Genomic DNA, 24381 nt, shown 5'->3' with positions numbered 1-24381 from the left:
TCCCACTCTCTCTCTCTTTCTCCCTCTCACTCATCATATTTATAGATCTATCCTTGTTGAGCAAAGCTTATTAGTACAGATTCTCTGCTTCTTTTAATCATTTGCTTCCTTTTAATTTGATACACACTAGATAATGGAGGGAGCTCAAAATAAATTCAAAGCATATCATACAATACATGCAACTTTTTCTTATCATAAAAAGCTTTTCATTCTTTTGGGTTCAACTTAATTGGTTTTTACTGCATAAAGCTTTTAATTGGTAGCACGTTTTTTGAGCCTCTTTCAATATCAATATGCATGCAGTGGTAATTGTGCGTGTGTGCGCCTTTTATTTGTTGATAAAAGCCTGCTGCTTCCTAATCCTAAGCACTCTCTATCTATCAAAGTCGTGAGTCTCATGACCACTTTGATGAAGATTGGAGCCAGCATTTGCCTTTAATTCAAATTACAGTTCATGTGTACGTATGAATTATTCAAAAACAAAGTGCTTCTGGCTTGCTTGATTGCAATTAATAATTATTGGTTAATACGTATTATTGGGTCATGCAGAGCAAGTGCGTCCGAGGCTGGAGCACAAACTTCTTTATGCCATTTCAAATATTACGCCTTCGATGGATATCACATATTCTGACAGGACCACCACCATGGATCTATGATCTATCTACCAATCAACCACTAGTTTCCAATCCAATGTGCATATGCCAAATTGTGAAGAAATTTAGCTCTATTTCAGGCAACGTCGTTATTAGAGACGTACATTTTTAGGGAGGGGTTAACTAGTTCATCCCAAAAAACTCATTGTACGTGCTTTTCTTGTGCGTGTGTGTAAATTAAGATCGTTTCATCAAATACATAAAGAGTGTCAAGAAAAATACCTAATTTGGGCCATGTTCAATCCAAACTATACAGGCAACAAATGAAAACACATAACTAGCTAGCGAGCGTATGCACTACCTAATTACGATTACACGAAACACTTAACTTTGTATATACACACTAGATGAAAATTGTGATCTTATATTGGTCTTTGGTTAAGCAGATATACAAGTCTAACATATTATGATTTTCATATAAACAAGCAAGCAAGTCAAGTAAGTAGCATATATAGAGCCACTGTATGAGTGCATGGTAGATGTTCAATTATGATGGTGAAGCTGTGGTTTAATTTCTGTGTAGATCTGCCTTTATTAAAATAAAGAACCCGTGTGTCTCTTTCTACCTCAAAATGCCAACTGCCTAGGAGATACAGAAAAAGGAGGCCTGGCATTGGCAAGTTACAAGTAGTAATGATACTGCAGAACGGCCAGCGCAGAGCTGTAACAAACACACTCACTGATCACTCCCCTCAGCCACCATATCCTTGTATTTCAATGCCTACCCTTGTCTTCTTTCGCATTATTTTCCTTTTTCTTCTAATTATTCCTATGAATATATGTATATGACAACTAGCATTTCATTATGCGACAAATTAAAGATTAAGGTGGAGAAACACTAATTTTTTTTCTTTAAGCAAATGAAATCATACATTATATATATTTTCGGTTCGATGTAATTATATTGTCATAATAGACTGAGAATTTTCAGTTTGTAATAAATGCAAGCAGAAGTTATTTATTTTATACAAACAAGGAGGACATAGGTGTATAGTAAAGAAAGAGGAGGAATCTTTTTCCTTCTTTTTTGCAAATACCAGAAGAATTGCTTGTAAGTTGTAGAGGGCATGCACTCAATTTGTTTTTCCTTTGCTGCTTGGGCTTTTGTGGAAATGCAGCAAATGCCTGGGTAAAAGTGGAGCCATTGATGAGTGGGATTGCATATATAGTAGATATAGACTGCGTGCATAGCCCTCACGCAAAGAAAGAAAATACCAGAATTTCGTTTTATGTAAAGTTATTATGATTGATCATACTGGATTAATATTTAATAATAATAATAATAATAATACTAATAACAATAGCTGCACTCTCTGCATATAGCTATAAGCTAGCTGTGCACAATTGATGCACTACCAGCCTGTGAGGCTGCTGCTGCTGCTGCTGCTGCTGCATAATTGTCATTATAATTAACTCATGTGAAGCTCTTGAAATTGCCGCTGGAACAGCCAATAGACTGAAAGAGAACCCAGGAACAATTTTCAAGTTTGGAAATTCTACTTGACCATGCTAAAATCAACATGAATGTTGGGGATTTTGACCCTATTGCCATTGCCTCTCGTGATTGCTACTATATATCTCTATCTCTATGCTATATGTTGTGGTTTGGACCACCAAGATACCCTATAAATAACATTATCTCTATATAAATGTACTTAAGTAGACAGCAATATCGTCTCTCTATTCTTGTCACTAGAGTACAAGGCTTCTATGTTCCGGTTTCATTGTCCTCCTCTCTTTATCTCTCTCTCTCTCTCTCTCTCTCGATACATGAGAGCAATGAAACTGGAACAAGGAAGTTTCTCTCTCGGCATTCACATATATTATCAGTGCAGGCATCGCTAGTATTGTTTAAATTTTCTCAAACCTTTAGCCATAAAAAGCAGAGAGTGACAAGCACGTAAATGGCATATATATGAGGAGGCCCTATCGATGCTCCATGCACACACCCTACATATATTGATACCTCTCTGCTTGTAGCTAGGCCGGCTGAGAGGCTCAGGCTCCAGCTCATTTAAATGTTCCTTTCAAAGGGTACACACACAAAGCAAATGCGTTCACAAGCATTATATGTAGTGTGTGTGTGCTTTTAACAATGCTTTGATCAAAGTTCACAGTCCTAGTATGGCTCTATATTAGCTACCATACCTTTATTTGTATGTGTGTGACTCCTATGATATTAGTGTCAACAACAACCAATGTAGCTAGCTTGACTAGGTTTCAGCTCCTTTAAACTACAAAAACATGTTTTGTTGGGATTTGGGATGCTAAAAGCTGTTCCCATTTCCATTTTCACTGCCTTCTTCTTCCTTCCTCTCAAACTCAATGATTTTGAGTGAGTACCCCTAAAGCATTGCTTGTGTCCGCTGGTCTAATAGTTTTATGTGTATCATCGTTTATATAACTTAAAAGGAGACAAAGCCGATTCTATAGAGTCAAACACAAAGTCCACTCTCTTTTTTGTCGTCAAAGTTTGAGCAACATAATAATTCAACTAAATATAATTGTTGTTATTAGATAATTAATTACATAATTGAAATAATGAATTGACTATATTAACTGTTGTGATCAATGTAGAAATTATACAAATCAAGACCATTATTAAACGCTGATCGAGAAATATTATTCAACTTTGGAAATATTGATAGCTTACCTCAAACCTCAAACCTCAAACCTCAAACCTCTAACCTCCAAGCCTCTAGCCTCGAGGGAGGGAAACTTTGCATTATATAATAGTGGGACTACTCCTACTTGGACACTTGATAGGGTGTGTGTACGTGTTTTACTTGGACTTGTGATTGATGGTAACCAACATAAAACTTAAAAGGGTGGGACACAGATGTCCTGGGCAACACAACAATTTGCATAGCTCGCTTGCAAATATATTCCTTAATTTTGTAAAAATTAATTTTATTCTCTATTTTGCCATTTTCCATTTTCCATTTTGCAAAGCCCTTTTCTGAACAAGGATTAATCTTTTAAGCCGGTATAGATGATGGACTGAAAAATGGAATAGCGAGGGTTGGATTAAATGACTAACTAATTTGATTCAATGGCTAAGAAGTAAGATCTCATCTAGACCTTAAAATAAGACCATCACAATAGAATTCTTGATAGAATGACTCTGATGACATAACACTTCGGGTCATTTTTGGGCTCTCTAATCTCCAAGAATTCTATAGTGTGAGGGCCTTATATATGGTCATTAGGTGATGCCCTATCTCTTAATCGTTGAATCAAATTGGTTAGCCGTTAGTTCAAATTAGTTAGCCGTATCCAACGATTAAGAGATAATACCTCATCTAAAGGCCATATAATGCACTCACTCTAGAATGATTCCTCTAATCTCTGCTTTTTGGGCCTCTTTTCTTGCTGGAGCGTGACATGGATTTTTTGTCTTGATCAAGTTTGGAACTATTCGAGATTTTGATTTCCAATTTGGAAGGGATTCATTAGTAGTTTTCTTAGAAAACACACAGCAACGCATCCGGTAGAACAACAAATATAACGAATGACATGCTTTCCAACATGCAAAGCAAAGACATATTTTTTATGTTATTAATTTTAAGATCAAGATGAATTATAATAATAATATGCCGTTGCTTTCACGCTTTCAAATTTTAATTTGAATAAATAATAGCAAAAACTACACGTATTCAATTGTCCCCTTCACACTAGAGCTTGTCGATCGAAAGTATAGCAAACTTCCAAACCAAAATAAATAAATAAACTTTGGTCCAAGAGAGTTCATCATTCCAAAGTTGTATATTTTCAAGCATGAAACCTTAATTAGTGCTTGCTTAACGTAATCTTTGGGTGTGCCTCACCATTCTCTATTTCCTTAAGACTCGGAAGAATCTTAAGGCTTGTTTGGTATTAGATTTGAATCCAATTTTATGAACTCAAAAACAGACTTTAAGTTAAAAGACAAACAAACACCCGTTTGGTAGGCCTATTTTTGAAAACTCAAATCCAAAATAAACTAAAAAACACCTCAATTATTAAAAACAAAAAATATCTGTTTTTTCAGTTTTTTTTTTCTAACAACCCACCATGCCTCTCTCTCTCTCTCTCTCTCTCTCTCTCTCTCTATTTTTTGTTAATTTCAATTTCAATTTTGTTTAGATCTTAAAAATAGTTTGGAGTTCAATACCAAACATGTTTTTAGATCTTAAGATTAGCATTTGAAATCTCATGTTTTTAAAAAGAATTATTGTTTTTTAGTTCACCTTTTTTAGCAGGATACCAGAACGAACCCTTAATATCTCCTAGCAGTATATTCGTGATTTGTTTACACATATTTATAATCTTCATATTTATTTTTTAAATTAAAATCAAACTGAATTATAACATTCCCATCCCTGTAAAGCTTAGCTAGTTGTGGTTTTTTAAATTTATAAATAGTTTATGTATACGAGAGGAGCGTTTCTTAATATGGAAAGTCAATAATGTCTTATGTATTTGAAGTATTTCTGAATGCATGAACCGCCGGACAGAAATTCCAAATAAATTAGTACGTATAAATAAAGGGATTAATTAATCAATATCAAGACAAACAGATGAGCCAGAAAGGAATAATACCTGTAGACTTGTAGTACAATATTGAGTATATTTCAAAATAAAGTGTGAAGACTCTATTAAACCTGTACACGCTCTAAAGACCAAGTCATGTTTTCTAGTTTCTCCATCAACTTACATGACTCATGATATGGCTCAAAAAGAACCTAAGGTCAGGTAGATACATTAACATTTCGATTTCACAAACGAAAAAATTATATGGCTCAAAAAGAACCTAAGGTGAAGTCATCTCCTCTGTGATCTAGCCCTTGTAATATTCTCTCTGGCATCAGATAGCTCCATACCATAATTTTCATGATCGGTGTCGGTTTCGTCGTATACTTCTTCTTCATCCTCAGTCTCGTCCACATGATTTGTGATCTCTTTTTTCCTTCTTCCTATTCCACCCTTAAGCCAATCCACCACTTCTATCATGGTGGGTCGATTATCAGGGCTGTTATCAGTGCATTTCATGGCAATCAGTACCGTGGACTTAACTTGTTCTCGATCAAACTTGCCCTTCAACCTTGAATCTGCAATTTGATTAAATAAACCCTTTTGGACATAAGGGGTGGCCCATTGAACAATGTCACGTTTCACTCCGCCGGGGAGTTTCTCTATCGGCTTCTTTCCGCTAATTATTTCTAAGAGCAAAATCCCAAAGCTGTAAACATCACAGCTCTCAGAAACTTTACCCCACATGGCATATTCAGGAGCTAGATATCCAAGAGTTCCCTTTACCCTAGTAGTCAGATGAGTTACACCATCCGGGATCAGCTTTGCAAATCCAAAATCAGCGACTTTTGCTTCAAATTCAGTGTCTAGAAGCACGTTGCTGGCCTTTATGTCTCTGTGAATTATATGAGGATTGACCTCATGATGCAGGTACCTTAACAATCAAACAGGCAAATGAAGATCGAAAAATGCGCTAGATAATACTAAAACTTAATCTATGAATTAAGAGTAATACTTGGATTTTATTGTGTTTAGAAGTCATAATGTACGCATATGTTCACAGTTTTGTACTTAGGAGTATCCAAAGTTAAAGGACCAAAATTAGAATCTAAGTTAACATAAGGTTTAGTGACAATTAGATCTTGACATCTGGTATACATATAAGGATTTCTGATCAATCTAATTTTCTAATGAAGTTAATCATAGCACTTTGAAGAAGCCAATAGTCTTCAGAAGAGTTTACTTTCATACAAATTTAAGTGACCTAATCAAGGGTTTACTTTCATATTTTATATAACATTTTTGGTTAGGCAAATTGGCGATTAGTTTATGTACTTACGATAGACCTTCAGCTGATCCAATGGCGATGCTCATTCGTCTTGGCCAATCAAGAAGGCAATCTGCTGCAAGTTGGCCATGCAAATGGGTGATCAAGCTATGATTAGGCATGTAATCGTACACTATGAGCCTTTCCTCACCGCCGGCATAAAATCCCCGCAGGCCTAACAAGTTTCTATGCCTCACCCTTCCGAGTATTTCAACTTCCACTGCAAACTCCATCTCTGCCTTTGCACTCATCGTCTTTAGTCGTTTCACAGCTATCTGCACATACACATGTGACCAAAGTGTTAGAAAAAATTCAACTAGAGAAGAAAGGAAACCGAATACTGATTGTTTGTATAATTAGAAGGAATTGAAATTATTCAAAGGAAAAAGATGGACATGATTGCCTTGCCTCGACGCCTTTACTTGTTCGACCCCAATAAACACTTCCAAACCCTCCTTCTCCAATTTTGTTGTCATGGTGGAAGCTGTTTGTTGCATGAAGAAGCTCCTTGAGGGAATATATATCCCACGGGTAATCCCTGTTCTTGTGCACCCTACTAATTCATCAAATCACCCCAAGAATTAACATGAAAATTGGTAACAATTAAAGATAATTAATCAAAATTGAGTATAATTATGTGTACCTGGTCTCAGCTGGTTCCTCTTGATCTTGAGAGACGCAGCAAAAGCAGTTCCAGGGCATTTTGGTCCTTGGAAAGAAAGAAAAAGCCTTCATAACTGAGGTATATATGGAGGGCAGTGGATTAATAATAAAATGGAGTTTGACTGTGAAGGATGGAGAAGAGTACAAAAGGTTGATCAAAGCAAGAAGATGAGAGGGCAAATATTTCGGAAGTTTTGAAGCAAAAGGGAAGGAGTCTTATGGTGAAGACAAAAGCCAGCCTTGGAAGTCAAGGAATTTGATGTTCAATGGTGAGAACAAAATGTTATTCTCTATCTATACGATCACAAGCAGCCTTCAACCTCATGTATTCTAGTGCTTTGTTAGCTTTTGCCCAAGCTATAGTTTTTCATTGGAAATGTCACATTTTTAATTTTCTCATTAATTAGACTTTCATAGAAAATTATTTTATTATTAATAATACGTGATATAAAATACCAATTGAGGTTTAGATGATATGTGTAACCCTTTTTTCTATAGAGTTGAAAGTGACACCATCACCCGCTATGACGTTGGCTCTGTATGTAACCATCAATCGCAACCTTTCAAAGTTATGATGCAGCACAAATTAACTATTGATTTTGCGATTAAAAAAAAATTGTTGGCTAAAACCAGCTAAGAATAGGTCACAGTCACCTATATTTATAATAATTAGCTGTAATTAACATATTTAATTGAATACTGAATACATTATTAACTCTCTAATGCCAATGAGCTTTAACCTGATGGCATGTACCCATCTTTTCTTTTAGATCCAAGAGCACAAAATGAAAAAAGGTATGCTGAAGCTAATCCTAGGATTGTCACAAATAAACTTATTTGGGTGTTGGTAGAAAGGGAAGAAATTGAGTCCAAGCTGGTCTAATTGTTATTACTATTTTTTTTAACAGTTGGTTCAATGATTAGGATAAAATAGTCCCTTTCCACCTTTGAAACAGAGAATTGCAATTTTATTGCTTGATTCATGGTAAATATATATATAATCGATTCTTGTTAATCAGTGACGTTGTAATGAGGATTAGATTGAGAACTTGCACATCAGTTGTTATATTATTAAATAAACGGATGGGATCTCACCAACTCTCATTTGTTTAGCCATTCTAAAGCTGATTTAACAACTAAATATTACCGTTGAGCCTCAATTTATACAAGCGATAGTCTAAATTATAAAGACATAGGGGTTTCTCACACGCAACCAAAATGTTATGAATTTAAACTCTTTTACATAAAATACAGTTTTTTTAGTGATCTGAGTTTAGGAAGACAATTAAACGAATATTGTTTAGGCTTGAATTCGGAGGCAGGAACCCTTTTACCAAGCTACGTGCTTAATCTCAGACCAAAATAAAGAAGAAAAAAGAAGGTATGTGCTTAATAATACAAATGATAAATTAATTAAGCACTTGGCCGCAAAAGCTTCCAATGAATCAAAGCCTCTGCTCATTGACGCTGTACAAACAAGAAAGAAGAATTTTGCACTTTCATCGAAGGCTCCCCTCCCATTGCTATATGCTATACAAAAGTCTTCCAGTTGACAATAGCCTATACAAAGTCTTTCAGCTTCTGCCTACCCCCTTTTTCTTTTTGAAAATAATAACAAATAAAAAGAAATCGAATAATCCAACATTATTGACCCCAAAATAAAATAAAAAAGAAACATTATGTAGTGCAATCCAATCCCACCCATAATTAGCATCTCAAATTGGAAGGGTCTGGGTTGTGCCAAGTGACACTACTTAGAGCTATACTTGCCGCAAATTTGGGCAGGGGACCAAGTACTCCTCAAACCTAGACTTTGGTTTGGGACTTAGCATATATATATATATATATATATATAAATCCTGGGTTGAAGTTTTCTTAGGAAAAAGTGTTCTTCTGGGCTGGCTTCGCTACAGCACAATGCACTCTCTAGGCTCTAGCTGTAGCCTGTATATAATTAATCTTGCTCTTAGATTTAATTACATGCAGAAAGCTTAGCTTAGCTGCCATGAAGGAACATTGTTAATGATAATTAGTACTATTTAAGGGAGATTGGGCCTTAGTTCTACCATCTCTCTTTTGTCCGAAGACTCATTGGGCTTTACTGTTTTTGGGCTTCTGGGCTCCTCTTATTCTAAACGAGTACGAATTCGATTTGCATTAGGGGGTGCTTGCTTTCTACTATACTTGCTACTATAGTAGAAAACAGAGAAGATGATGTGAAGTTCACCAATAATACGGGCATGCAATGGCTAAAAAGAAGAAAACACCAAAGGTTCTGCATTAAAAAATCAGAAACCACTAGTGTTAGGGCTCGTTTGAGGCTGCTTCTTTAGGAAGCAATTCTACTCATAAGCGCTTTTAATAAAAGCGCTTTTAATGATTTAAACACAAAATTCTGCATATACTTATCTAATAGTTCAAAGGCAGAGGAAAATTCTTTGCAACAAGTGCTGAGAAAGGAAGCTAGCTATAGCTCCAACAATTGAAAAACGAACAACCACTAACACTAGACTTAACATTAATCCTTTGATTTTGTTCATAAAGTTCGAATTCACCAAAGTTGATGTTGGTTGCAGAAATCGGTTCATGCTGGTGGAGCAAAGCTAAGTTATGAATACGTGAAGTCAATATCATCAACAAAAGCAATTACCCTTTTGAACATATACGAATACCAGAGCTGTAAGCCTGTAACTATATATACATCCATGGAACTTGGGATTGATATTAATTTCCAAGATTTTCAAGATATGTACGTATAGGCCGTTAGGTGGTAATCCATGTCAACATAAATAGAATTATATGTTATAGTAATCCATATTCATGCATGCATGTACATAGAAAACCATTAAATTGGAGTTGGTAGGATCATGGTCTACAACTCTAGGTGTAGTATCTATTCAGTCCTGGTGTTTCGTTTGGGAAGAAGAATCTCTACATTAATTTTATTTAAAAAATCATGAGTTTTGATTCTTGCCAACAACTCTATCCAACTATGATTTGCTTGCAATATATATAATCACAAGGAAAATGAAAAATCCTCTAACCCGGCTAGTGATATATCAGTTCTAACGAGAAGCACCCAGCAGCAAACTTAAACAACTGTGAATACATCAGTATGCCTTATAGAGCATACCATGAAAATATATATAAGATTAGCTAAGCATGCGAGTTTAAGATTAATATGGTCTAAAAGTTATATAATTGGACATTTAATCTTGATACACATGTACTTAAACAACAGGCAATGAAAAGGTTGCATGATCCATATTAAAATTTTATGCAGCATCAATAAATTTAATAATATGTTACTAAGTAATCATCAGAATAATTTGCACAGTTTCATATGCTGATGTATATATGATATTTAATGTCTCAATTATGCTGAATAATCTACAAAATTAGGATAATATGAATTAATATGTTGAACTATGAGGTTGACAACATGAACATCACAAATAATTTTTGTTGCTTTCTGTTGTTGCATGAACTAATGAGTTCACAGCATCAAAATGTACGTACAAGTATTAAAACAAGGCACTACAAGTAATGAAACATCAAACATTAGACAAATCACAATTACAACAAAAAATCTAGGGTTTTGATACATCAAAAAGGACAACTAATTCACGTAGCTAGGGAGGGGAATACCTCCTAACAATTAACGATATGCCTGCCACTCAGATTTGCAAATTTAGTTTCAGTTGCAAATCAGACAAATCCACACATTCCAAATCGTCAACCTGTGGATTGAACAAAAACTGTGAATAAACTTTCTTGGATAGCTTCCTACAATACCTATATATATCAAGATGAGTAGCTAAATTGAAAGGAACGACCATATATATATATATACCTCACACTGAATAGTGTGAAAGACCCTTTCGTTTACTCTGGTGGAAGAACACTCAACAACACAAAGGCCTTCAGCAAGCAACAATTTCAGCACTCTTGAAAGAGGCAACCCTTCATCCTCGCTGCAGCTACTACTTATCACAACCTCCACTCCCCCCAAAAAAGTTGGCCCAACCATGATATTGGTCACGGAGTTAGCCAAATCATGACCCAAAGTTTCATTTTCTAGACCAAACTCTTGTGCACTAGAATCATATTCATACAACCTTCTAAGCTTTTCTTTCTTAGCATTCAATTCTTGGATCTTCCTCTTCATTTGAGTTATATAATTCACCGTCTCGTTCATGTGCTCGGAGATTGAACGCTTTCCCTAAAATCCCATAATAAAAAACCCTAGAAACATTAATTATCTAAATCAAGACATTCAAATTCAATCCCCAATATAAAATTAAGAAATTAAGCGTGGCTTAAAAAAGTTATGTACATATATTTAGAGAGGTTGATCTTGATTCTTGACCTTGATCAATTCATGAGGGAGGAGGGATCGAAGAGATGCATTTAGAACTGCCATAAGTTGTCTTCTTTGGCGCTCGTTGTCCCTACGCACGATCTTCCTTTCAACCTTTACATCACTAGGATTTGCTTCATTATTGTCCGGATGAGCAAATAATATCATATGTTGCTGCTTGCCTTTTCCCATTTTCTTATTGTTATGGGATGGATCGCTTCCCTCTGGCAAAACCTCATGACCCGGCACCAGATCTTCTATTTGCATCATATCTTCTTGGTGGGGATCATTGGAAGAGATTTGAAATTCCAAATCGTTGCTTTGATCATTAGGATGATAAAAATTAGGAAACATTGAACAAAGACATGTACATGCAAATATTCGAGCTCCAAGATTCTTCAGAGTAAGAGTGAAGGTTGTACTTAAGGGCCTTAATTAGTGTTCTTAAGATTCTCCGAAATCTCTTTCCTTAATTGCTTGCTGAGGAGCTGCAAACGTGGCATTGGACCGCAAAATAAAGTCAGGGGTCATACATTAAATATTCTATTTGAATCAATAATCTTCTCACTTTTGGACTAAACCAATTACTGCCTGTCCATTTACTTTCACATTTGGGTGGACCACCATCTGTCGGAAAGTCGACAGTCGGCGCATCAAATGGGTTCAGACCATGGGCGACCAACCTCAATATATCCGGTAGTCCGAGACCCAAAAGCAAATCAATTATACTGCCCCTTAAAAATAATTTCCCTTTTTTTTTTTTCTTTTTTTTTTTTTTATTTTTATTTTTTTCCACACATGGATGTTTATTAATTTAATTCCTTTAACGGAAGAATTGTATTTGTAGTTACTTCATTTTTGTATCATACAATAATTTCTCGTGTTAGGACAACATAACCAACATGAAGTACCTATACATATTAATTGATCGAGAGCCTCCAATGCGTGCCAAACAATATTTAACTTAGGAAATGCAACAATTATATATCCAGATGAAGCTAGGGCTAGCTAAACAATATATATTGAAGGGCCACTGCCCTAGCATATCCTAATCCTCTTTCTTCCCAGGACTGAACTTATTATAGTGAATTATCGCTTTATCCGAGAGTTGGTGGTAACAAGCACAATACAAGAGGTGCACTTAATACTAGAAAATTGCATACAAGTTATTGGGCCACCATTTTTTATTGAAAACTTTGACCATGTGTTCCTATAAGGACGGTGGTCATATTATAATAATTAACCAAAGATTAGGGGGAGCCGCAATGCCAACAGTATCAAGGCAAAGATATGACAGATAGTCCTCCTCCTCTATTTTATTGTGGCCAGTCCATACATAATTGAACCAAAACTTGCTTTACAATTACTTCTAAAGCAATATGCATATATGGTTGTTAGCTTCTAAAGCAATATGCATATATGGTTGTTAGCAGAATGAAACCAATATGCATACAGAACCCAAGATCAGCTTCGCTGTCTAGTTTGTACCTTTCCTCCTTTGTCATAGAAATTTATTTTTATTTTTATAACTATATACATTTATAATTGTATCAACATCATCAATGACACATTTGGTTGTCATACATATCTCCTTGTATATTCATTAACTATAAAGTTTCATGCAAGGGTATTGAAGCAAAAATTGATCTTATTTAGCACACTCATGATCATCAATCACTAATATAGGTGCCAGTAAGGTACATGTTTTTTGGGTTATAACGGCTTTACCATTCATCGATCTATGTATATTGGCAAAGATAACATAACTATAGCCTAAAGAGTTTATTCGCTTTAGTGAATAAGAGAGAAAGGAGGCGAAAAGTAATGTAGTGAAGATTAAAATTCTTCTCTTTATTTGTTAGTAAAAGTGAAGTTAGTCTCTTTATTTGTTATCACGGTCTGCCAACCCCTTGTTTAAGCAGCCATGTTCAGCTTGTGACCTGCTGAGAGATCAGAATTTTGAGGTCATGTCTGCTTGTCCAACACAACATGCAAGATTAAAACCACAGCAGGAAATCAGTAGCGGTATAAATTGACATGAGCAACATTACAACACACCAACAGCTCCCAATTGATGCAAATCTTCCATGAGAAATTAGACTAGCTAGTAGAATGAGCTCAATTGTACAGATACATATATATATATATATATATATATATATATATATATATGTATATATGCATGGGTGAAGAAGATTGAGAGATACATTAAACAAAGCAATATGCAGCTGATCAGTTTACTACGATTCTTGTAAAAGTCGCTCACAGACAAAAACCTACGAACATTTATTACTCTTTCTGTGAATGAGCAGAAAAGCAGCTAACTAAACATATGTGTTGTTACTTAATTTCAAAATCTAGTCAATGATTCAGTCAGAATCTGCTGCAACCCACAAAAGTCTCCCCACGCCGGATCGCTAACCTGTGAAGTTGTACATGGAAAAGAAGTAATCAATGCACTAACTATAACCAGATACATAACTCATACATAAAAACCTAAACTGATTAAACAGCTTAATTTAGATGGTTTAGCGGATGATGAGACAAATGTAATTAATTACCTCAGATTGGATGGTGTAGACAAGCCTTTCGTTAACTTGGGTGGTAGCACAGCTGATTACAGTAAGCCCTTGTCCAAGCAGTATTTTTAGCAATCTTGATAGGACCAAACCTTGCTCCACAGAGCCACCCCTACTTATCACAATCTCAACGCCAACAAAGCAAGGGTGCACTGCAACTCGAGGACTCGTTGAAGAAGTTGATGAGCTAGCACTCAAACTGGGCAACGACGACGTCCCGATCTTTAGCTCATCTCTTCGGCGGCCAAGTACTTTGATCCTCGTTTGTAGGTGTTTGATATAATTCACAGCCTCGTTCATATGTTCTGCCAACGAACGCTTTCCCTGAAATATTCCACCAACATAATATAATCCAAAGCACATATATAGATCAAAAATCTAGAAAGAGAGAGAGAAGGGTTCATTCATATATTATCCAATAAATTTGTGAAGCCCTAAAATATTTGGCAAAATAATCAAATAAAACCCAACAAAAACTGAGAAAGCAATAATGAAACCATTTTTCCTATAAATCAATTGCAGTGAATACACAAGGCAGATGAGCTAAGTAGGAAGAAATCTATAAAGTACAAGATCTTTAATTACCTTGATATATTCGAGAGGGAGTACGGATCTAAGTGATGCATAAAGGGCGGCCATTTCTTGCCTTCGCTTCTTTTCAATTTCTCTGTGCATCATCTTCTTTTTTCCATCATCATTTGACTTATCTTGATTTTCTGCACTGTCTAAAGTCAATGCTAATGATGATTTTCCCTGCTGGCCTCCGGTGTTAATGGTGTTGAACATGCCGACATCCATTTGACAAAATCAGATCTTCTGAGATTCTATTTTGTTCGAATAAAGGAATAAATAGATGAAACGGAGAGGACCAACTTATATTTCTTTGCTGCAAACGAAACATTGTATATTAGAATACTGTCAAAACTCTCTTCAAGTTTTTTTTTCTTTTTCTCAGAGTGGCAAAGAAGGCAAAATAGTAGTTAGGGTTTTAGATCTTGCATATGGACCAAATTAAAATCCCAAGATTCCCAAAAGTCTCTTCCCTGGCCTCGCTAGCTGTATTAAAATATTGCACCGTGCTTAACGCTTCCCATGCCATTTGTTTCTTTTACTACTTCTTTTTTTCTTTACTTTTGGACATTATTATTTTGCAATAGATGGCATGATTGAAGCCTCTTTTTTTTTTTTTTCATAGAAAATGGCCAAAAGTTTATGCCCAAAATATAAAACATAGAATAATTGGACAAATAACAAGCTTTTGCACTGTTGTCAATAGTAAATTCTCTTGTATGTTACCAAGCTGGCGTATATAAACAGAGTTTCAATTGTAAAATCACTCAAATAAGACATCTTTGTAGATCCCACTTCAAATTTTATTTTAATAATCTGAACCATAAGTTTTTATGTCTTTCCTCAGAGATTTTCAACACACAAAATCACTCAAATCCAAACCGTTTAACCACTCAAATATATTTGTGTTTTCTTGAAACACCTTTGTTGTTATAAGTACATGTCTTAATGATTTCTAATTAATTGGTCTTTTTTTTTTTTAATAATAATTACAAATATAATCTTGGAATAAAAACTTATAAATGGATGATTCGGATCATTAAAATAATTTCATCCCTCATTGTACAATTGACAATCATATGGGACTGCAAGGTAGTTACGTTTGAATGATCTTAAGAGGAAGAAAGTAAAACATGGTAGAACTATTAACTATAAATAATATATATATATATATATATATATATATATATATATATATATATATATATATATATATATATATGTGTGTGTGGTGTGTAAAAACCCACGAGTCCAACGATCCAAAATATTATATAATCAACGCCATGCAACTTGTATGCCCTTACCAACTATGAATTGATGACCATGTTAATTACATAATTAAAGTCATCAAGTTGGGTCTAATCAAATTAATGGATAGATGTAGACTCTCTAAAAGCTTAAACCGTTGAGACCATTAATTTCATCATGCATGTCTATCACATGTTAAATTGATTTTCAAGTCCTGCTCAATCCTGTAGGATTCACTATATGCATAGTAGTAATTAATAAAGTAATTAAAAATGGTAATGTTAGGCTTACCACATTTGTACCATTAAAAATTGCATGGCATAGCCTTCGTATGTAAGCTAAGAAGTAGCTTAATTATTCCATCACACATTGATAAGATAGGTTTCACAACCACTAGTAATATTAAAATAGATTCGCTACTTTATTTTGTCAGGAAAAACAATTAGGAATAGTTAGCTTAGCTGTTTCTTCGACCATTACAAAATATTTGTCTCAGAAATGCAACATTATCAACAACTCCTTGTCCAACTCATAAAGCACGCAGGCAATTTCCTAAGAGATCTTCTTGATACTCCTTGTCCAACTCATAAATCGAGCTTCCTGTTTTTAGGGTCCTGCTACACTGCACAGACACCCTTGGGCCTTGCCCTACTACATATATATATATATATTAATTTTATCTTCCAGAAAGAATGTCTCAGTTCAAATTCCTTGTAATCAATTTAACGAATTGAGAAACAATCATCACTCATCAATATATACTGATTCGATACAATTATTAAATGGATAATTTATTTAGGTATGTGATCCACCACCTAATGTGAATGCAATTAACATTTGTACATAGGAACAGGGCAAACGAAACGGGCATATTAAAAAAATACTTTTAAGTGGCCGGTGAGGTCACTCTCTCTCTCTCTCTCTCACACACACACAGAGTCATCAGTCATCTTGTATCTGAAGAGAGATGTCAAACTTGAAGGAATCTTTGGGATCTTAGGCCCATCTAAGATTGATCATATCTACTTCTTTATATTAATCCTCCATACCCCATTTAGAGACAAGGCTGAAGCTAGCTGTTCAATAATTCTCAACTTGTGCAATAGATGATGTTTCCTTTACACCAAGGCAAGAAGCTGGTCTTCCAGACTTCATCTAATCCTCCCCAAAAGCACACAATTTCAGAAGATCGGATTCTTGGACATGCCATTAGCACGGGGAAAAGCCGCCGGCGGAAATTAGTAGCTGCTTTCAACTATGACATGATTGACCAGAATTCGAATGATCATAACAAGAAGAAGAAGATGATGATGCATAGGGAAAACGAAAGACAAAGAAGGCAAGAAATGGGTACCCTACATGCCTCACTCAGATCCCTACTTCCTCTTGAATTTATCAAGGTGAAGCACCCTGCCATCTCCTGTATTAATGATCTTTGTGTGCGTGAACTACATGTATCAAGGTCCTTCAGAACCAATATGATTTTTTTTTTCTTTTCGGAATTTATTCTTTGTAAAAATTGCTTTAATTTTTTACATCCAACATCGCGGTTTCGTACAATTAAATGAATACCATGTGAGATTTGACATCAATTCCTCTAGCATCTCTCTCATGGCTAGCTGCAAGAATATGACTAGGGTTAATTACGTATTGGTTGGGAAATTAAGCAGGGAAAGCGTTCGATATCTGACCACATGAACGAGGCTGTGAACTATATAAAACACCTTCAGAGTAGGATCAAGAGATTAGATGCCAAGAGAGCTGAATTGAAGAAATGTTCCAATATAATTAGCACCACTGGCACTGACCATGGGGCTACTACTGGAAGCTCAGATGGGCGTTCGCCAAGCTGTTTGACGGTCCACCCATGTTGTGGTGGAGTGCAAATCGTGATCAGTTGTAGGGGCTTCAGATCTACAAAAGATGGCTTATCCTTGTCCTTCTCAATCTCAAGGGTTCTGGAAGTGCTGCTGGAACAAGGGCTTGCCGTTGTTAGCTGTGTTTCCTCCAAAGGAAATGACAGACTCCTTCATACGATCCAGTGCGAGGTTGGTCGTACTCTAAACTCCTAATAATTTATTGATATGTTTAGGTTTAGGGTTTGTGTATGTATGTTTGGAGTTTCCAACATTGATCGGTTTTCCTGCATATAATCAAAATTTGCTTCTCAGGTAAATGATCTTGAAGGTATTGATCTTTCTGGCCTGGAGCAGAAACTAGCCGAACTAGTGTCTCCATATTCATCCAGATTTATATCCGAGTAACTTAATTTTAGTATATTAATTCGCGTGGAGTATGCTGCCTCGATCTTATTTTTCGTTATTATAGCGAGAATTGAACTTGGTTTAATGACTCTCAAGAGTGACTTCTTAGTTACATTTTCCCTTGTGAAATTAGGTTAAGTGCTTGCTGATTTTGTGAAGCCTTCCCAAATGTTTCTGTAAGATAAAGGAAAGGAAGGAATGCCAAATCTCTCTGTTTATGTACAACTTCTCAAGCTGAGCTTAATTTCGTGCAGGATATATACTATTGTGCCTTCCATAGTTTTTGAGAAAGGAGTTGGTCAGTTAAATTGATTCTTCTTCTTTTTTTTCATCCTCTATGGGATCCTTGTGCAGTTGAAGTCATGAATTGAACTGGCATTAATTTTGTGCAGTTTAGGAAGATGATATCGTTTATTTATATGCGGGGAAGCAAATTATATCATATATATATATATATAGACTTTTATATGGACCATCATTTATATACTCATTGGTACGCATGAAAAGTACATATTATATACTTCTTGTATTGGTAACATATATATATACTTCTTGTATAGTTCATGATGTCAATGTGATGGTTTCTATTGTAGATATTAATATTAAGTTGAGAGCAGAGGAAGCGCTGCCTCTGCTCACCCATGCAATTAGTTTTGTGGTAAATGATGGATGGGCCTTTGCCCCCTTGAGGCTTTTTTTCTATGAATCTTTTTTTGATGTCATCAGTATTGGCGATGTATAGTTAGTAGCAGTTTACGTCTCATCTTGTTTCTTAAAGGCACATATCACATGTTCAGTGCAGGATTATCAGGCTTTCGTCGTCTCCCTCCTATAATTAATTATAAATTATAATAGGAATATGCCATATGGTGGACAGCTTCAGCGACACGTCGTGTGTGGCCAAAAGGCGATTTGTGAGATGTTTAAAAATAAAAAGTATAGACTGGGCTCGGAGACTAATTGGAGACATTGCAAACCTTGGGCCTAAGCCGTGGCCCGTGGCCTTCCATTTACTCGTTACTCTTTTTTTGTTTTCTTTTTTTGGGTCGAATTACCAACTATTATAGCGGCTGCGTTATTTTGGAGGATAATAAAAACAGAGGCGACATGAGTTGCTGGAATGGAAAACGCAAACAGAGGCAATAGCAGCAGCATCATTATTCCCCCCAGATTTTTGTCTTCATGTGCGCATGGTGACAACAAAGCTCAATAATACCTATTTACTGAATCGTCTTTTAAACGTAGTGGCATCGTCACAGGACAATCGTCGTCCATGTTTAAATTTGTATCACCCTCTTCCAAACCTGGTTTATATGAATGTGTTTTTTTTCCCTCTCTACCATTACCAAAGTGAAAAAAGAATGTAAAAGGCATAGTCAACTTCGACAAAGCAGCAGACAGAAATGAACAACTACCCTGCCCAAAATTTTAAAATGATGAAAAGAAAGTTGCTCTCTATTTCCCCCTTTCTTTTTCTTTAAGGCAAGAGGGGGTCAACTAAAAGAACTTCATTATGCAAGTTGCTCGGATCGGATTCAACTTCTACAAAACTTATTCAAATGAGTAAGCTTGCCTTATCGCTAAGAGAATGGGCCACTCCAAAAAAGCAAAACGTGGAATTCCTGAAAGTCAGTGCAAGAGGAATATGACAAAGTGACAATGTTTTCATCTTTTACCTCCAATTATGATTACATACGAAGATGAAAAATCTTTCGGATTTGTAGGCCATACCATACCAGTAAAGAGATGAGCAAATGAAAGAAATTCCAATCATCTAAATTCATTAATAAGTTAATACAAATGAAAACTATTCCTTTTCCTTCCTTTCAATACACAAATCATCCATCATAGTAATGATCTGTAGCAGTATACCACCTACTGTTAATGAAAAAACAATATCATACATTAGAAACTCACCGGACCTTTGTATGGGACTTAAATGGGAAGCGTGACTTAGCTGAAGTGGTTAATTCAGGCGGTAGTTTGGGTGGTTCCAACTCACCCGTCAGCATCCCCACAACCTCTTTCATTGAGGGCCGTCGAGAAGGCACCTTTTGCAAGCAAACCAATGCCACAGTGATGCAAAGGATCGCTTCTTCTCGATCCAAAGAATGAATGGACTTATCTACAAGATCAACAAGCTTCCCTGCACGGGCAAGATGGCGAGCCCACGACAACAAATTCGCCTTTTGGAACTCGGATAGAGGCGAATTGGTTACCTGCAGTGGCCGCCTTCCGGCTATAACAACCAATAATAAGACCCCAAAACTATAAACATCACACTTCTCAGAAGGATCACCACCATAACCATATTCAGGGGCAACATAACACACTGTCCCTCTCATGCTCGGAGTACTACTAATGCCACCACTCTTGGGAATTTCCCCAGAATCATGGCTATTATTTCGACGCATTCCATCCAACCACCAATCAATACTACTCATACTGCCCCAACTCTTGCTCCTACTCTTCTTCTTCTTACTCTCCACATACAATTCTTCGTCGTCCGGCCAATAGTGATCCTCATTCTCATCAAAGCTCATTCCTTTTGGTTGCTTCTTGTCCTTCTTTTTCTTCTTCTTCTTTGCAAGCTCATCACAATACTCCTCCTTCCACCATTCCCTCGCAGGCCTTCTCTTCTCCTTGTTTGAATTTTTTGCAATCTTTTCCTCGTCCATTGATATCCACCACTCCAATCTCTTTCTATCCTTCTTCTTCTTCTTCTTCTTCTTCTTCTCGCAATTCCCAACCATTTCACTGCTGGACGAAGCTGTGGTTCCAATGGGCCTACCATTCCCAATCTCTTTTCCAATCCACTCCATCACATAGTCCTTGACACCCCCACTGTCCTGTCTCCACCACCAATCTTTATTCACTCTCTGTTTCCCTCCGTCATCCAAACTACCCTTATCAAAATCCCCTTCTGGGGACACCGGAGACAGTGGCGTCACCGACGTCTCTGGAGAAATTGGAAGCTTAGCTAGATTCTCCGGCGACTGATCAACACCGACATTTAACTCCTCAAACCCAGTAGTTGCCACACTCTCAGTTTCCTCAACCACAGACCCATAGTCACATCCACCATTAGTCTCCAGCTCCTCCTTCTTCCCCTCTACCCCATTATTGATCTTGCACACATCAATCACTACCTGACTCTCCGATTTCAACCTGGCAAGCCCAAAATCGGCAATCTTGACCGAGAAGTTGCGGTCCAGCAGAACATTACTGGGCTTCACATCACCATGAATAACAGGCGGGTCCAATCCGTGCAGATACCTCAACCCTTTGGCTATATCAACCGCAATCGAGAACCTTTTTCTCCAGTCCATCAATTCAGGGCACTTCCGATGCAAGAGAGCATCCTGCAAATTCCCGTTACTCATGAACTCGTACACCAGCAGCATACGGCGTCGTTTGGGGTCGGAGGAGAATCCGAGGACGGAAACGACGAGCGGCGAGTCGAGTTTGGAGGCCAAGAAGAGCTCGTTCTGGAACTCGCGCTCGCCCTGTAGCGAGCCAGAGTCCATGAGCTTGACGGCGACATCTTGGCGGGTGTGGGGGAGGGTACCGAAGAAGACGGAGCCGAAGCCGCCTTGGCCGAGGAGGCGCTCCGGGGAGAAAGAATTGGTGGCGCGGCGGAGGACGGAGTAGGAGAGGCGGTGGGGAGGCTTGGAGTCGGATTCCGGGGCGGTTCGCTTCCGGGTGATCTTGCGACAGCAAACTACAAGGAAGAGGAGAAGCGAAAAGGCGGCGGCCGTGGCGGCGGCGAAAGGTTGAAGGAGGTGACTGGTGCCGAGGGGTTGGGGTTGGGGTTGGGGAGCTGCGGGGGATGGGGATTGAGGGATTTGGCGCATCTTGAGCACCAAAACGACATAAAGATTGAAACTTTCTGAATTGCTAACAGTGAATCTTGCAACAATTTAGTGGCAGTTGGGAGGGAGGAGGAAGAATAAGAAAGTGGGAGTTTTGTGTTAGTCTTTTGAGTTGTTGAGCCGTTTGTCTCTGTATTTGTGCCGTGAATCACTGAATTGTGATGATGTGTTTCCTTTTTCCTATTTTTGGTCTGTTTTGTTTTGGTGGCGCTTTCCTTGTTTTTTTAGGGTATTGGCCAATTTCGCTTCTTTTTTTTCTTTTTTTTTCTTTTTTTTTAAATAAATAATTTATTTTCCTTTTACCGTTCTTTTTTTATTTCGCTGTCGTCACTTGTCACTTTTTACTTTTTACCTTGCTGCGTATTTGGCGCCTGCGCGCCGTTGAGTTTCTCTTGTATAGTGTTTCTCGTTTTATTTTTCTGTAAATTTGCGTTTTCCTACTAATTTGTGGCAAAATAATAATTTTAACAGAAACTCGCAATGCCATATCTAATTATGATGAGAGAATTATTGATTCGTGGGAAAAATAAAATAAAATAAAATAAAATAATGGATTCGTGTATTCTGTTTCACAAATTGGATTGTATTTTCTTGTTTTGATAATATTAACAGAAATATTTTATGAAGATTGAAGATATAGATTATGTTAAATTAGAAGATGATGGATTATGTATTTGAATCTAATTCTTTAAATTGACTGAAATGAATCTTATAGTTGACTGATTATTTAATTCAAATAGACAAATTATCATAATGTATAAACCAGATAAATTGTATTGGCAAAATCAACTTTAACATGCGCATCATAGCGCATCATAGAACGTTGATTAATGTTTTTTTCTTTCTATATGCCTCATCATCATTATTCAGGTGCGGTTACTTTCATCTCAAACAATAATGCATTATGCATGGGAAAAGGAAAAAGTTGAGACTTTCTAAATAAAAAAAAGAAAAACGCATAATTAGGATTTATTCCGAATCATCACATAAGAGAATTTAAGAAGCAAGTGATGTTATTATGTTGTCATTCATAGGCTTAGTCAAGTTAGTTAGAACGGATGTACTCCCCACTCTGCACCAAAGTTTGACTTTCTATTGAAATGTGCGATAATATACTAAATTCACACAATCTATACGAATGCTAGAACTCGAACCCAATACCTTTTTTGGAGGAGCAATTGCTCCAAACCACTACACTAGTAGGTTTTTTGCGATAAGCATGCTTTTATCTACACTAATAGGTATTTTCTTTTGCGATAATCACGCTTTTATTGTGAAAGAAACATCAAAACAAAATAGACATTGAAAAGCCCCGGAAAAAAGAGAAAATAAATAAAGAAATAAAATGGAAGCAGGTCATTTTCCTATTTTGGTTTTCTTCTAGGAAACGCCCTTAAAGACTATTAACATTTTCTTTCTTTTTTTAAAGATGGGTGGCAATTAAACTTGTAATTAACGCACACCTTGGCCCACCCTAAAAGAACAATAAAATGGGAGTACCAAACAACCCACTGCCAAAGTCTTTGGTATCTTTCTTTTGTTGGGTTTGACTTTTCATCTTACAGGCTGCCGTTGTAGCTCATTTCTCATATGATGCTTGCTTACTTACTCAACATTTTTAATTCAATTATTTTAATTTAAATATCTCTGTTCATTACTCAGTAAATACTATTTAACCCAAATTTCATGAAGGTCAATCCTGATCTCTTGAACCACAGGAGTCCAAGAAATTGTAATCACCTACCGTTGGATATTAATTCAATGGTTCAAAAAAGTTTCTTAAAAGGAGTGCAAGAGTGAGTGAACCGTTGAATTTATATCCAACGGTGAGTGACCACAAATCTCTTGGACTCCTGTGATCCAAGAGATCGGGACTGTAGCAAATGAACCAATATTTTACTTTAGTTTTTTAAATTAAGAAAACTAACTTAGATTAAGGGTCAAGTTGATTAAGGGAACAAATAAAAAAAATTATCTTCCACACTTTCTTTGTTGATGCTAAATTTACTTGGATTTTTATTTTATTTTTCCTAATGATACGATATTGAGGGGCCGGGAGGAGAGGTCAGCTTGATAAAAAAAAATTCTTTTTAAGAGGATCAGTTTTTATAATTTGAATAGTTGACTAGATCTTCTGAACCTCTGCTTTATTCAAGTCCTTTATTAATCCTTTTCTAGACTTTTTATTCTTGGGTCAAAAATGGGAAAACCAGGAAAATCAACGTGGATTGCTGCTCACCTCACCTGACCCAAATCCATCTATTCATTTATATTTTCTGTTTGCACGTGGAAGTATTCTTTTATTCCTTTTTATTTTCTTTGGACATTTATTC

The 24381-nt window shown here is 36.5% G+C and overlaps 5 protein-coding genes across 7 annotated transcripts; 1 reads left to right on the top strand and 4 right to left on the bottom strand.

Annotated features, from left to right (window-relative positions):
- Window positions 1-5202: 5202 nt before the first annotated feature.
- LOC110767740 (PTI1-like tyrosine-protein kinase At3g15890) lies at window positions 5203-7459 on the bottom strand. 2 transcript variants are annotated; one of them, XM_021971371.2, is made up of 4 exons: window positions 7136-7459; window positions 6901-7048; window positions 6505-6767; window positions 5203-6099 (listed from the first exon to the last, which is right to left on the bottom strand). In XM_021971371.2, exons 1-4 carry the CDS (start codon window positions 7225-7227, stop codon window positions 5457-5459), a joined length of 1146 nt encoding a protein of 381 aa, XP_021827063.1. In that variant the 5' UTR covers window positions 7228-7459; the 3' UTR covers window positions 5203-5456. The 2 variants fall into 2 exon arrangements, with proteins under 2 accessions (XP_021827063.1, XP_021827064.1); XM_021971372.2 differs by having other exon boundaries at window positions 6901-7045; window positions 7136-7457.
- Window positions 7460-10624: 3165 nt separating this feature from the next.
- Window positions 10625-11935, bottom strand: LOC110767570 (transcription factor bHLH118-like). Its single transcript, XM_021971149.2, has 3 exons — window positions 11525-11935; window positions 11009-11377; window positions 10625-10895 (listed from the first exon to the last, which is right to left on the bottom strand). Exons 1-3 carry the CDS (start codon window positions 11867-11869, stop codon window positions 10833-10835), a joined length of 777 nt encoding a protein of 258 aa, XP_021826841.1. The 5' UTR covers window positions 11870-11935; the 3' UTR covers window positions 10625-10832.
- A 1781-nt stretch (window positions 11936-13716) lies between these two features.
- Window positions 13717-15014, bottom strand: LOC110767777 (transcription factor bHLH118-like). The gene is made up of 3 exons (XM_021971423.2): window positions 14680-15014; window positions 14077-14418; window positions 13717-13937 (listed from the first exon to the last, which is right to left on the bottom strand). Exons 1-3 carry the CDS (start codon window positions 14890-14892, stop codon window positions 13866-13868), a joined length of 627 nt encoding a protein of 208 aa, XP_021827115.1. The 5' UTR covers window positions 14893-15014; the 3' UTR covers window positions 13717-13865.
- Window positions 15015-16814: 1800 nt separating this feature from the next.
- LOC110767711 (transcription factor bHLH118-like) lies at window positions 16815-18572 on the top strand. 2 transcript variants are annotated; one of them, XM_021971341.2, is made up of 3 exons: window positions 16815-17312; window positions 17583-17960; window positions 18084-18572. In XM_021971341.2, exons 1-3 carry the CDS (start codon window positions 17019-17021, stop codon window positions 18174-18176), a joined length of 765 nt encoding a protein of 254 aa, XP_021827033.2. In that variant the 5' UTR covers window positions 16815-17018; the 3' UTR covers window positions 18177-18572. The 2 variants fall into 2 exon arrangements, with proteins under 2 accessions (XP_021827033.2, XP_021827032.2); XM_021971340.2 differs by having other exon boundaries at window positions 17580-17960.
- Window positions 18573-19923: 1351 nt separating this feature from the next.
- Window positions 19924-22217, bottom strand: LOC110767674 (Protein kinase superfamily protein). The gene has a single exon (XM_021971283.2). The coding sequence runs from the start codon at window positions 22028-22030 to the stop codon at window positions 20090-20092; it is 1941 nt and encodes a 646-aa protein (XP_021826975.2). The 5' UTR covers window positions 22031-22217; the 3' UTR covers window positions 19924-20089.
- Window positions 22218-24381: the final 2164 nt, after the last annotated feature.

The sequence above is a fragment of the Prunus avium genome, chromosome 2 (genome assembly GCF_965620075.1).
Source record: "Prunus avium chromosome 2, drPruAviu1.hap1.1, whole genome shotgun sequence".
NCBI lineage: Eukaryota > Viridiplantae > Streptophyta > Magnoliopsida > Rosales > Rosaceae > Prunus > Prunus avium.
The sequence above is the reverse complement of the archived record's forward strand: the minus strand, read 5'-3'. Positions and strand labels throughout refer to the sequence as shown.

Bases quoted from the DNA above. Each gene is read 5' to 3' on its own strand.
- LOC110767674 (XM_021971283.2), bottom strand. From the start codon at position 22,030: ATGCGCCAAATCCCTCAATCCCCATCCCCCGCAGCTCCCCAACCCCAA.
- LOC110767777 (XM_021971423.2), bottom strand. From the start codon at position 14,892: ATGGATGTCGGCATGTTCAACACCATTAACACCGGAGGCCAGCAGGGA. The intron at 14,419-14,679 runs GTAATTAAAGAT...GGAATATTTCAG, and splicing joins TCCCTCTCGAATATATCAAG to GGAAAGCGTTCGTTGGCAGA. The intron at 13,938-14,076 runs GTAATTAATTAC...ACAACTTCACAG, and splicing joins TCTACACCATCCAATCTGAG to GTTAGCGATCCGGCGTGGGG.
- LOC110767570 (XM_021971149.2), bottom strand. From the start codon at position 11,869: ATGTTTCCTAATTTTTATCATCCTAATGATCAAAGCAACGATTTGGAA. The intron at 11,378-11,524 runs GTCAAGAATCAA...ATGGGATTTTAG, and splicing joins TCCCTCATGAATTGATCAAG to GGAAAGCGTTCAATCTCCGA. The intron at 10,896-11,008 runs GTATATATATAT...TTCAATCCACAG, and splicing joins TTCACACTATTCAGTGTGAG to GTTGACGATTTGGAATGTGT.
- LOC110767740 (XM_021971371.2), bottom strand. From the start codon at position 7,227: ATGAAGGCTTTTTCTTTCTTTCCAAGGACCAAAATGCCCTGGAACTGC. The intron at 6,768-6,900 runs GCAAGGCAATCA...GTGTATGTGCAG, and splicing joins GAACAAGTAAAGGCGTCGAG to ATAGCTGTGAAACGACTAAA. The intron at 6,100-6,504 runs GTAAGTACATAA...TTGATTGTTAAG, and splicing joins GGATCAGCTGAAGGTCTATC to GTACCTGCATCATGAGGTCA.
- LOC110767711 (XM_021971340.2), top strand. From the start codon at position 17,019: ATGATGTTTCCTTTACACCAAGGCAAGAAGCTGGTCTTCCAGACTTCA. The intron at 17,313-17,579 runs GTGAAGCACCCT...TGGGAAATTAAG, and splicing joins TTCCTCTTGAATTTATCAAG to CAGGGAAAGCGTTCGATATC. The intron at 17,961-18,083 runs GTTGGTCGTACT...TTTGCTTCTCAG, and splicing joins TTCATACGATCCAGTGCGAG to GTAAATGATCTTGAAGGTAT.